Consider the following 13,012-nt stretch of genomic DNA (forward strand, 5'->3'; position numbering starts at 1 on the left):
CTCCTCCTCCTCAACATGCACACGACTGGCTCCTTCTCATCCCACACTTGGCAGCTTGAATGTCACACTCAGAAAGATCTTCTCTGTCTACGGAATCCCACTCCCTCTCCTGTCCCCGTCCCAAATACAAACTCCCCCAGTACTCTCCAAACTAACGTTCTGTTTTCTTTAGAAAAAGCACTTTGAGGGACTCGTGACTGCTTGTCGTTTACTTGTTTTTCTATTCCTACCACTACGGCACGAGCCCTCATCTTGTATACTCGGTGTCTGTCTGGCAACTAGCTGGGGTTCACTAATGGACGTTTGTTCAAGGTCTAAACATTTAAAATCTCATCGGAAAGGTCTCAAGTGCCAAATCACGATATTATTATAGGATATCTCTGGTAATAATAGACTGAAACTTAACATAGCCCAAGCTAGACATCCACGTGCCCATTCTAACGTCGTCTCCCTTTCCTTGACACAGCTGGCATCTTATTGTCTTTCATGTTTAATAGGTATGTCAATATTTATTAAGTCAAGGAATAACGCTGAGACCTTTTTCTACTACGTGCATATGTACATTTTACATTTAAAAAGTGTTTTTGCATTTTTTTCCCCATTTGTTCATGACACATACCTAAGCAGTAGATATTAATACCATTCCTGTGAATCAGGCCGCTGACATTCAAATAGGTGAAATAATTTGTTCCAAGATTCCATCGCCAAAAGTGACAGAACCAAACTACTAACATGTCTTCTGACTTCAACTATGACCGTGGTACCCCTACGCTGCAGCCGCTTCTATCTAAGAGATCACGCCCCTCCTGCCTCTTTCCACAGATGTCAACTTAGAATCGATCATCACTAGTTCCTACTCATGTTACACCAAGCATGTCTGCATGAATGTACTCGATGCCTTCTAGTTTCAGAAACGGTTTCTACCTGTTAAAACGACACTAAGCCAAACTGCTCTCATTGTACCCCCACATACTTACCACTTCCCACGTGTCACCTCCTCAAATATTTCTTGCAATCTATAACTGACAATCCTACAATAATAATATTTTGCAGACCCAGGAATTATCTTTTCAGGTTCCAGGTGTAAAAAAACTACCCTTGAAAAGGATTCTTTCTACTTTTCACTAAGACTTTCGCACACACGCACAAGCACACGCACACACACACACACAGATAGACACACACATACGCACACACAAATAACACAGATTCATGCATTTTCAAGAAGTTTGACCTGGGATAACTCTGCAGTTTTTACATAAACTTCATTTCAGAATCGAAATTAATTCCTTGGGACATTGAAGCCTTAGTTTTCTGCATGATAGTATCTTGGCTGCATTCAATTCATCCTGCTAATTGGTAGAACTGTACTATGTATACCTTTGGCACATAGGTTGACAAATGCAAGGAAGGAATTCTTCATGGGCACATGAAGATGTGAGAAAGTAAAGTCCAAGCATCTCCTCTGGTTTTCACATCACTCAATATCTGTATTTTAAAATAACAACAACAACAATCGACAGTACCTCAGAATCCCAAGGTGATTCTTCCTCTTCCTCTTGTTGTAATTGTGATGCAGACTTCAAATCTGTAAAGTGCAGTCAGAGATAGTTTACTGAGAACATTGATTACTGTGATTTTTAAATAACTAGACACGTTTACCTCCACTCATAACTACTTCAATAACAGAAAAACAATAGCAAGCAAGAATTTCAGATGCTGAAGCAGTTTCAGGATGAAGTTGGGGGTATGAAGAAACATAGCCAAACCTCAAGAGAACTGGTTGTCATATTGGGCTCTATAGACTTTCAGTAGATTTTTTCATATTCGCAGTATAGCACAGAGACATTTTCACAGATATGTACTAACTTCCTCCTTCTATTCTCTATCTACAGTCCATCAACAAAAGTCATATTGTCATTATTGATTTGCTCACATGGAGCACTTTCAAAAATATCAATACCGTTTTCCTTTGTTCCAACTGATGGCTTTGTTGCTTTCTCCTAATGGGAAGAAAAAAGAAAAAGGAACAACTTCAGAAAACATTCTATTTCTGCACTCACACCCACTCCATCAGTCAGTAAGGCAACAATCATTTATTGTGACTATGAAATTATAAGTGCGATCCAGAGAGAAGACGGAAATATACATAGAAGACAGATTCTGCCCTATATTTTCATGGGGTAGAGATATACCAAAATGAACAAGAAAAAAATGTAACTGTCTACTTCTGTAATTGAATAAACTACAGGACAGGGCGAGGAAGGAAAGAGTCGGGCCTTCCCGGGAAGCTCAGGTCCCACTGAAAACACAGGGCTGTGTTTCGTGAAACAAATTGCAGAGGAAGGGTGTGAAGGGCATAATAGGCAGGGCGGCAGGAGCAAAAGGGTGAGGCGTGAAACAAGGTGGCAAATGAGGGCACCAAACCAATGTGGCAACGCTGCAACACGGTTACCGGGAACGGGATGGACAGAGAACACGGGACGGTCAGAGCCAAACCAGAACAGACACGTGTCTTGGTCACATGTGAACGTCCCCTCGTGTCATGGGGACCCTCTCAGTAAGCTGGTGAGTTACATCATCACGAACATATTTGACCAGGGTCACCCTGGCACCAGTGTAAAGACAGATGAAAGTAAGGATGGGGCGCAAAACTAGAAAAGTGTGCCTTAAACTGTAGGCAAGAAAGTGAACTGTGGTAATATGATATGAAAACTGAAAAGAAGGTTGACACTATAGAACGTGGTGAGTGACTGCATTGGTGACAGGAGGATACGCCTGGAGTCCAGGATTTCTCATGCTTCTGTGTCTCACTTCAATTGCTGAGTGGTATGTACGAGGATGGGGAATACAGATGATAGAGAGTAGATCACAAAGAGTCAGGAAAGAGGGAAAGACAGTGTCTTCAGTTTGAGAAACATCAAATTTGATACACGCAGGGGACTTAGAAGACCTATCTGGATAAATACACGTGGAGTAGGAGAGGATGACCTCACTCAGGGAAAGCACATGGCATTAAGAAGACAACTATCTGTAAAATACACTGAACTGGTATGACTAAATACTGTAAACCTACACAGAACTCTGAAATTTTGAAAATGAACACAAGAGGAAAAAACCATGGGTTTCCACGGTTCAATTATGTATCTCGACATTTGTTTCGAGAAGATAAAATACACTCTGCTATTAATACATGCAAATATGGATTTCTGGAATATTATTATAATAATACGCATTTTTAAATTTCATGGAAAATTTTCATTCTAAAGTACCAAATACATATGCTCCATCAAGACACCTTTTAAAAAATTGATCTTAAAAGAATTGCACAAGTAAAATGGTATATGATGACAGAATTAGGAGGCATTTTTAAGGAGTAGTATAATATATGAAAGAAACGTAAAGCCGTATTCTAAAATTCACATGGTTTTCTTATTCCTGTGTAAACAGAACACTCCTGCCTCGAATTTCCTATTTAACTTATATATGATGATACTAAAAAGTTGGAGAAAGATTCTAGTAAAAAAAAAAACAACTACTGTGGAAATGGATTCTCTCTACCTTTCACTAAGTCTTTCTCTTTCTCTCTCTCTCTCTCTCTCTCTCTCTCTCTCTTGCTGTCTCTCTCTGTCTCTCTCTTTCTCTCACACACACACACACACAAACACACACACACACACCATAGATTCATGCATTTGGAAATAGGTTCACCTGGAATAATTCTTTAGGTTTTAGATAAACTTCACCATCCAGATTAATTCCTTACGACTTCAAAGCCTTTGTTTTTTGCACTGTACTATCCTGGCTTCATTATATTAATCCTGCAAATTAGCAGAATTGTACTATGTATCTGTTTGGCCCATAGGTTGACAAAAACAACGAAATAATTCTTCATGGGTACATGCAGATGTGAGAAAGTAAAGTCCAAGCAGCCCCTTTTGTTTTAACGTCACTCTACGTTTGTATTTTAAAATAACAACAACACACGTTACCTCAAAATGCAGACGTGATTGTAACTGTTCCTGTTGTCCTAATCTGAATGCAGACTTCATAACTGTAAAATGTAGGCAGAGATACTTTAAGGGAAACATTTGTTACTGTGAATTTTAAATAAACATAGAAGTTTATCTCACTCCTAAATATTTCAATAAAATAAAAAAAATAGCAAAGAATTTCAGAGATTGAAACAGTTTCAGGATGATGTTCCCAGTATGAAGAAAGATAGCAAAATATCTGCAGAAATGGATAGTATATTGGGCTCCATACACTTCACTTAGGTTCTTTTTGTAATACTGCTGACACCTGATGACACATACAACTTCTCACCATTTCACTGCTATTTCCTTTCTATGCACTTATTAGGTGATTTTCTGTGGCGGCTAGGATGTAGCAGTACTCATGTTTTAAACAAACATTCCCTCAAATGACTTGCTGATGAAATACAGTTCTTACCTGCTACTTGTCCATTAACCACATTTTGTCCTCTTTGATCTGCAGTCCCAAACACAGGACCGGCACGCTTCTGTGGAAGAGTCTCACAGTTGCTCTGTTAAAATTAGTATCAAAAATGAGCTCCCTGAAGATTTCCTGATCACTTTCTAAGAAAACATCTGGAATTTCCTGTTTTAAGAGTAATTACACTAAAAACTAAGAAAAGCACATATAGAACAGCAAAACATCTCATCACGGAGCATCATATATGCTCTTTAGGTCGTTTAGATTTTCTTCTCTTCTGGCTATGACACTGGAAACCACCCACGGAAAGCCAGAGGAAACACATTCATGGACAAAACACTACCTTATGTGCATATTTCAACAAGGGACGAACATCAAACTACCTCACTGTCCTTTGCATTCCCCCCTGAAAATATGAGGATATCTTTTAGGAGCATGTACTAAAACTTCTCTAATAAGTACAGTTGCTGTAATACAGCATTAAACACTTAAAAGATCTCAGATCATGAAAATTACTTAATGTTATAATATGACACTTGGCATGATACGAAACCTTCAAGTGTGTCACGCTGAATATAAAATGAACACTGTAGAAGCTGCTTCATGTAGGTAAACAGGGACTTGGAAAACTTAAGTATTTTTCGGGAGAATTTTTACAGATAGGAAAAATGGACAAAAAAAATGACAAGGTAGCATAAAAGTGTTTCTTTACACTACATTCTAATAACCCCACTCTTTCCCCATTAAGAAGTTCGCTTTCAAAAGCTATCATGAGCTTCAATAAGGAAGAATACACGCATTCATTTATCAAGTATCTAAATGCCTCAGCCACTTCTTCTGCACATTTGCTCTCATCACACATCCTAATACCAAGGATTTGATGATCATTACCCCCAATTCCCGCTTCCTCGTCATTACAGGGACCGAAGACCAAAATGATGAGCAGGTGAGACCCGTTGGACCCTGTCCAGTATGTCCTCCTCCTCCTCAACATGCACACGACTGGCTCCTTCTCATCCCACACTTGGCAGCTTGAATGTCACACTCAGAAAGATCTTCTCTGTCTACGGAATCCCACTCCCTCTCCTGTCCCCGTCCCAAATACAAACTCCCCCAGTACTCTCCAAACTAACGTTCTGTTTTCTTTAGAAAAAGCACTTTGAGGGACTCGTGACTGCTTGTCGTTTACTTGTTTTTCTATTCCTACCACTACGGCACGAGCCCTCATCTTGTATACTCGGTGTCTGTCTGGCAACTAGCTGGGGTTCACTAATGGACGTTTGTTCAAGGTCTAAACATTTAAAATCTCATCGGAAAGGTCTCAAGTGCCAAATCACGATATTATTATAGGATATCTCTGGTAATAATAGACTGAAACTTAACATAGCCCAAGCTAGACATCCACGTGCCCATTCTAACGTCGTCTCCCTTTCCTTGACACAGCTGGCATCTTATTGTCTTTCATGTTTAATAGGTATGTCAATATTTATTAAGTCAAGGAATAACGCTGAGACCTTTTTCTACTACGTGCATATGTACATTTTACATTTAAAAAGTGTTTTTGCATTTTTTTCCCCATTTGTTCATGACACATACCTAAGCAGTAGATATTAATACCATTCCTGTGAATCAGGCCGCTGACATTCAAATAGGTGAAATAATTTGTTCCAAGATTCCATCGCCAAAAGTGACAGAACCAAACTACTAACATGTCTTCTGACTTCAACTATGACCGTGGTACCCCTACGCTGCAGCCGCTTCTATCTAAGAGATCACGCCCCTCCTGCCTCTTTCCACAGATGTCAACTTAGAATCGATCATCACTAGTTCCTACTCATGTTACACCAAGCATGTCTGCATGAATGTACTCGATGCCTTCTAGTTTCAGAAACGGTTTCTACCTGTTAAAACGACACTAAGCCAAACTGCTCTCATTGTACCCCCACATACTTACCACTTCCCACGTGTCACCTCCTCAAATATTTCTTGCAATCTATAACTGACAATCCTACAATAATAATATTTTGCAGACCCAGGAATTATCTTTTCAGGTTCCAGGTGTAAAAAAACTACCCTTGAAAAGGATTCTTTCTACTTTTCACTAAGACTTTCGCACACACGCACAAGCACACGCACACACACACACACAGATAGACACACACATACGCACACACAAATAACACAGATTCATGCATTTTCAAGAAGTTTGACCTGGGATAACTCTGCAGTTTTTACATAAACTTCATTTCAGAATCGAAATTAATTCCTTGGGACATTGAAGCCTTAGTTTTCTGCATGATAGTATCTTGGCTGCATTCAATTCATCCTGCTAATTGGTAGAACTGTACTATGTATACCTTTGGCACATAGGTTGACAAATGCAAGGAAGGAATTCTTCATGGGCACATGAAGATGTGAGAAAGTAAAGTCCAAGCATCTCCTCTGGTTTTCACATCACTCAATATCTGTATTTTAAAATAACAACAACAACAATCGACAGTACCTCAGAATCCCAAGGTGATTCTTCCTCTTTCTCTTTTCCTAATCGTAATGCAGACTTCAAATCTGTAAGGTGCAGTCAGAGATAGTTTACTGAGAACATTGATTACTGTGATTTTTAAATAACTAGACACGTTTACCTCCACTCATAACTACTTCAATAACAGAAAAACAATAGCAAGCAAGAATTTCAGATGCTGAAGCAGTTTCAGGATGAAGTTGGGGGTATGAAGAAACATAGCCAAACCTCAAGAGAACTGGTTGTCATATTGGGCTCTATAGACTTTCAGTAGATTTTTTCATATTCGCAGTACAGCACAGAGACATTTTCACAGATATGTACTAACTTCCTCCTACTATTCTCTATCTACAGTCCATCAACAGAAGTCATATTGTCATTATTGATTTGCTCACATGGAGCACTTTCAAAAATATCAATACCGTTTTCCTTTGTTCCAACTGATGGCTTTGTTGCTTTCTCCTAATGGGAAGAAAAAAGAAAAAGGAACAACTTCAGAAAACATTCTATTTCTGCACTCACACCCACTCAATCAGTCAGTAAGGCAACAATCATTTATTGTGACTATGAAATTATAAGTGCGATCCAGAGAGAAGACGGAAATATACATAGAAGACAGATTCTGCCCTATATTCTCATGGGGTAGAGATATACCAAAATGAAGAAGAAAAAAATGTAACTGTCTACTTCTGTAATTGAATAAACTACAGGACAGGGCGAGGAAGGAAAGAGTCGGGCCTTCCCGGGAAGCTCAGGTCCCACTGCAAACACAGGGCTGTGTTTTGTGAAACATATTGCAGAGGAAGCGTGTGAAGGGCATACTAGGCAGGGCGGCAGGAGCAAAAGGGTGAGGCATGAAACAAGGTGGCAAATGAGGGCACCAAACCAATGTGGCAACGCTGCAACACGGTTACCGGGAACGGGATGGACAGAGAACACGGGACGGTCAGAGCCAAACCAGAACAGACACGTGTCTTGGTCACATGTGAACGTCCCCTCGTGTCATGGGGACCCTCTCAGTAAGCTGGTGAGTTACATCATCACGAACATATTTGACCAGGGTCACCCTGGCACCAGTGTAAAGACAGATGAAAGTAAGGATGGGGCGCAAAACTAGAAAAGTGTGCTTTAAATTGTAGGCAAGAAAGTGAACTGTGGTAATATGATATGAAAACTGAAAAGAAGGTTGACACTACAGAACGTGGTGAGTGACTGCATTGGTGACAGGAGGATAGGCCTGGAGTCCAGGATTTCTCATGCTTCTGTGTCTCACTTCAATTGCTGAGTGGTATGTACGAGGATGGGGAATACAGATGATAGAGAGTAGATCACAAAGAGTCAGGAAAGAGGGAAAGACAGTGTCTTCAGTTTGAGAAACATCAAATTTGATACACGCACGGGACTGAGAAGACCTATCTGGATAAATACACGTGGAGTAGGAGAAGATGACCTCACTCAGGGAAAGCACATGGCATTAAGAAGACAAATATCTGTAAAATACACTGAACTGGTATGACTAAATACTGTAAACCTACACAGAACTCTGAAATTTTGAAAATGAACACAAGAGGAAAAAACCATGGGTTTCCACGGTTCAATTATGTATCTCGACATTTGTTTCGAGAAGATAAAATACACTCTGCTATTAATACATGCAAATATGGATTTCTGGAATATTATTATAATAATACGCATTTTTAAATTTCATGGAAAATTTTCATTCTAAAGTACCAAATACATATGCTCCATCAAGACACCTTTTAAAAAATTGATCTTAAAAGAATTGCACAAGTAAAATGGTATATGATGACAGAATTAGGAGGCATTTTTAAGGAGTAGTATAATATATGAAAGAAACGTAAAGCCGTATTCTAAAATTCACATGGTTTTCTTATTCCTGTGTAAACAGAACACTCCTGCCTCGAATTTCCTATTTAACTTATATATGATGATACTAAAAAGCTGGAGAAAGATTCTAGTAAAAAAAAAAACAACTACTGTGGAAATGGATTCTCTCTACCTTTCACTAAGGCTTTCTCTTTCTCTCTCTCTCTCTCTCTCTCTCTCTCTCTCTCTCTCTCGCTGTCTCTCTGTCTCTCTCTTTCTCTCTCACACACACACACACAAACACACACACACACACCATAGATTCATGCATTTGGAAATAGGTTCACCTGGAATAATTCTTTAGGTTTTAGATAAACTTCACCATCCAGATTAATTCCTTACGACTTCAAAGCCTTTGTTTTTTGCACTGTACTATCCTGGCTTCATTATATTAATCCTGCAAATTAGCAGAATTGTACTATGTATCTGTTTGGCCCATAGGTGGACAAAAACAACGAAATAATTCTTCATGGGTACATGCAGATGTGAGAAAGTAAAGTCCAAGCAGCCCCTTTTGTTTTAACGTCACTCTACGTTTGTATTTTAAAATAACAACAACACACGGTACCTCAAAATGCAGACGTGATTGTAACTGTTCCTGTTGTCCTAATCTGAATGCAGACTTCATAACTGTAAAATGTAGGCAGAGATACTTTAAGGGAAACATTTGTTACTGTGAATTTTAAATAAACATAGAAGTTTATCTCACTCCTAAAGATTTCAATAAAATAAATAATATAGCAAAGAATTTCAGAGATTGAAACAGTTTCAGGATGATGTTCCCAGTATGAAGAAAGATAGCAAAATATCTACAGAAATGGATAGTATATTGGGCTCCATACACTTCACTTAGGTTCTTTTTGTAATACTGCTGACACCTGATGACACATACAACTTCTCACCATTTCACTGCTATTTCCTTTCTATGCACTTATTAGGTGATTTTCTGTGGCGGCTAGGATGTAGCAGTACTCATGTTTTAAACAAACATTCCCTCAAATGACTTGCTGATGAAATACAGTTCTTACCTGCTACTTGTCCATTAACCACATTTTGTCCTCTTTGATCTGCAGTCCCAAACACAGGACCGGCACGCTTCTGTGGAAGAGTCTCACAGTTGCTCTGTTAAAATTAGTATCAAAAATGAGCTCCCTGAAGATTTCCTGATCACTTTCTAAGAAAACATCTGGAATTTCCTGTTTTAAGAGCAATTACACTAAAAACTAAGAAAAGCACATATAGAACAGCAAAACATCTCATCACGGAGCATCATATATGCTCTTTAGGTCGTTTAGATTTTCTTCTCTTCTGGCTATGACACTGGAAACCACCCACGGAAAGCCAGAGGAAACACATTCATGGACAAAACACTACCTTATGTGCATATTTCAACAAGGGACGAACATCAAACTACCTCACTGTCCTTTGCATTCCCCCCTGAAAATATGAGGATATCTTTTAGGAGCATGTACTAAAAATTCTCTAATAAGTACAGTTGCTGTAATACAGCATTAAACACTTAAAAGATCTCAGATCATGAAAATTACTTAATGTTATAATATGACACTTGGCATGATACGAAACCTTCAAGTGTGTCACGCTGAACATAAAATGAACACTGTAGAAGCTGCTTCATGTAGGTAAACAGGGACTTGGAAAACTTAAGTATTTTTCGGGAGAATTTTGACGGATAGGAAAAATGGATGAAAAAAATGACAAGGTAGCATAAAAGTGTTTCTTTACACTACATTGTAATAAGCCCACTCTTTCCCCATTAAGAAGTTCGCTTTCAAAAGCTATCATGAGCTTCAATAAGGAAGAATACACGCATTCATTTATCAAGTATCTAAATGCCTCAGCCACTTCTTCTGCACATTTGCTCTCATCACACATCCTAATACCAAGGATTTGATGATCATTACCCCCAATTCCCGCTTCCTCGTCATTACAGGGACCGAAGACCAAAATGATGAGCAGGTGAGACCCGTTGGACCCTGTCCAGTATGTCCTCCTCCTCCTCAACATGCACACGACTGGCTCCTTCTCATCCCACACTTGGCAGCTTGAATGTCACACTCAGAAAGATCTTCTCTGTCTACGGAATCCCACTCCCTCTCCTGTCCCCGTCCCAAATACAAACTCCCCCAGTACTCTCCAAACTAACGTTCTGTTTTCTTTAGAAAAAGCACTTTGAGGGACTCGTGACTGCTTGTCGTTTACTTGTTTTTCTATTCCTACCACTACAGCACGAGCCCTCATCTTGTATACTCGGTGTCTGTCTGGCAACTAGCTGGGGTTCACTAATGGACGTTTGTTCAAGGTCTAAACATTTAAAATCTCATCGGAAAGGTCTCAAGTGCCAAATCACGATATTATTATAGGATATCTCTGGTAATAATAGACTGAAACTTAACATAGCCCAAGCTAGACATCCACGTGCCCATTCTAACGTCGTCTCCCTTTCCTTGACACAGCTGGCATCTTATTGTCTTTCATGTTTAATAGGTATGTCAATATTTATTAAGTCAAGGAATAACGCTGAGACCTTTTTCTACTACGTGCATATGTACATTTTACATTTAAAAAGTGTTTTTGCATTTTTTTCCCCATTGGTTCATGACACATACCTAAGCAGTAGATATTAATACCATTCCTGTGAATCAGGCCGCTGACATTCAAATAGGTGAAATAATTTGTTCCAAGATTCCATCGCCAAAAGTGACAGAACCAAACTACTAACATGTCTTCTGACTTCAACTATGACCGTGGTACCCCTACGCTGCAGCCGCTTCTATCTAAGAGATCACGCCCCTCCTGCCTCTTTCCACAGATGTCAACTTAGAATCGATCATCACTAGTTCCTACTCATGTTACACCAAGCATGTCTGCATGAATGTACTCGATGCCTTCTAGTTTCAGAAACGGTTTCTACCTGTTAAAACGACACTAAGCCAAACTGCTCTCATTGTACCCCCACATACTTACCACTTCCCACGTGTCACCTCCTCAAATATTTCTTGCAATCTATAACTGACAATCCTACAATAATAATATTTTGCAGACCCAGGAATTATCTTTTCAGGTTCCAGGTGTAAAAAAACTACCCTTGAAATGGATTCTTTCTACTTTTCACTAAGACTTTCGCACACACGCACAAGCACACGCACACACACACACACAGATAGACACACACATACGCACACACAAATAACACAGATTCATGCATTTTCAAGAAGTTTGACCTGGGATAACTCTGCAGTTTTTACATAAACTTCATTTCAGAATCGAAATTAATTCCTTGGGACATTGAAGCCTTAGTTTTCTGCATGATAGTATCTTGGCTGCATTCAATTCATCCTGCTAATTGGTAGAACTGTACTATGTATACCTTTGGCACATAGGTTGACAAATGCAAGGAAGGAATTCTTCATGGGCACATGAAGATGTGAGAAAGTAAAGTCCAAGCATCTCCTCTGGTTTTCACATCACTCAATATCTGTATTTTAAAATAACAACAACAACAATCGACAGTACCTCAGAATCCCAAGGTGATTCTTCCTCTTCCTCTTGTTGTAATTGTGATGCAGACTTCAAATCTGTAAAGTGCAGTCAGAGATAGTTTACTGAGAACATTGATTACTGTGATTTTTAAATAACTAGACACGTTTACCTCCACTCATAACTACTTCAATAACAGAAAAACAATAGCAAGCAAGAATTTCAGATGCTGAAGCAGTTTCAGGATGAAGTTGGGGGTATGAAGAAACATAGCCAAACCTCAAGAGAACTGGTTGTCATATTGGGCTCTATAGACTTTCAGTAGATTTTTTCATATTCGCAGTACAGCACAGAGACATTTGCACAGATATGTACTAACTTCCTCCTACTATTCTCTATCTACAGTCCATCAACAGAAGTCATATTGTCATTACTGATTTGCTCACATGGAGCACTTTCAAAAATATCAATACCGTTTTCCTTTGTTCCAACTGATGGCTTTGTTGCTTTCTCCTAATGGGAAGAAAAAAGAAAAAGGAACAACTTCAGAAAACATTCTATTTCTGCACTCACACCCACTCAATCAGTCAGTAAGGCAACAATCATTTATTGTGACTATGAAATTATAAGTGCGATCCAGAGAGAAGACGGAAA

The 13,012-nt window shown here is 39.1% G+C and overlaps 1 protein-coding gene across 1 annotated transcript in view; it reads right to left on the reverse strand.

Moving 5' to 3' along the window:
• Positions 1-13,012, reverse strand: part of LOC134387676 (ankyrin repeat domain-containing protein 26-like) — a 209,311-nt gene that overhangs the window by 58,745 nt on the left and 137,554 nt on the right. Inside the window, 1 exon segment of the mRNA XM_063110074.1 lies at positions 1,866-2,003. Coding sequence (XP_062966144.1) covers positions 1,866-2,003 — 138 coding nt within the window.

The sequence above is a fragment of the Cynocephalus volans genome, chromosome 10 (assembly GCF_027409185.1).
Source record: "Cynocephalus volans isolate mCynVol1 chromosome 10, mCynVol1.pri, whole genome shotgun sequence".
NCBI classification, from domain to species: domain Eukaryota; kingdom Metazoa; phylum Chordata; class Mammalia; order Dermoptera; family Cynocephalidae; genus Cynocephalus; species Cynocephalus volans.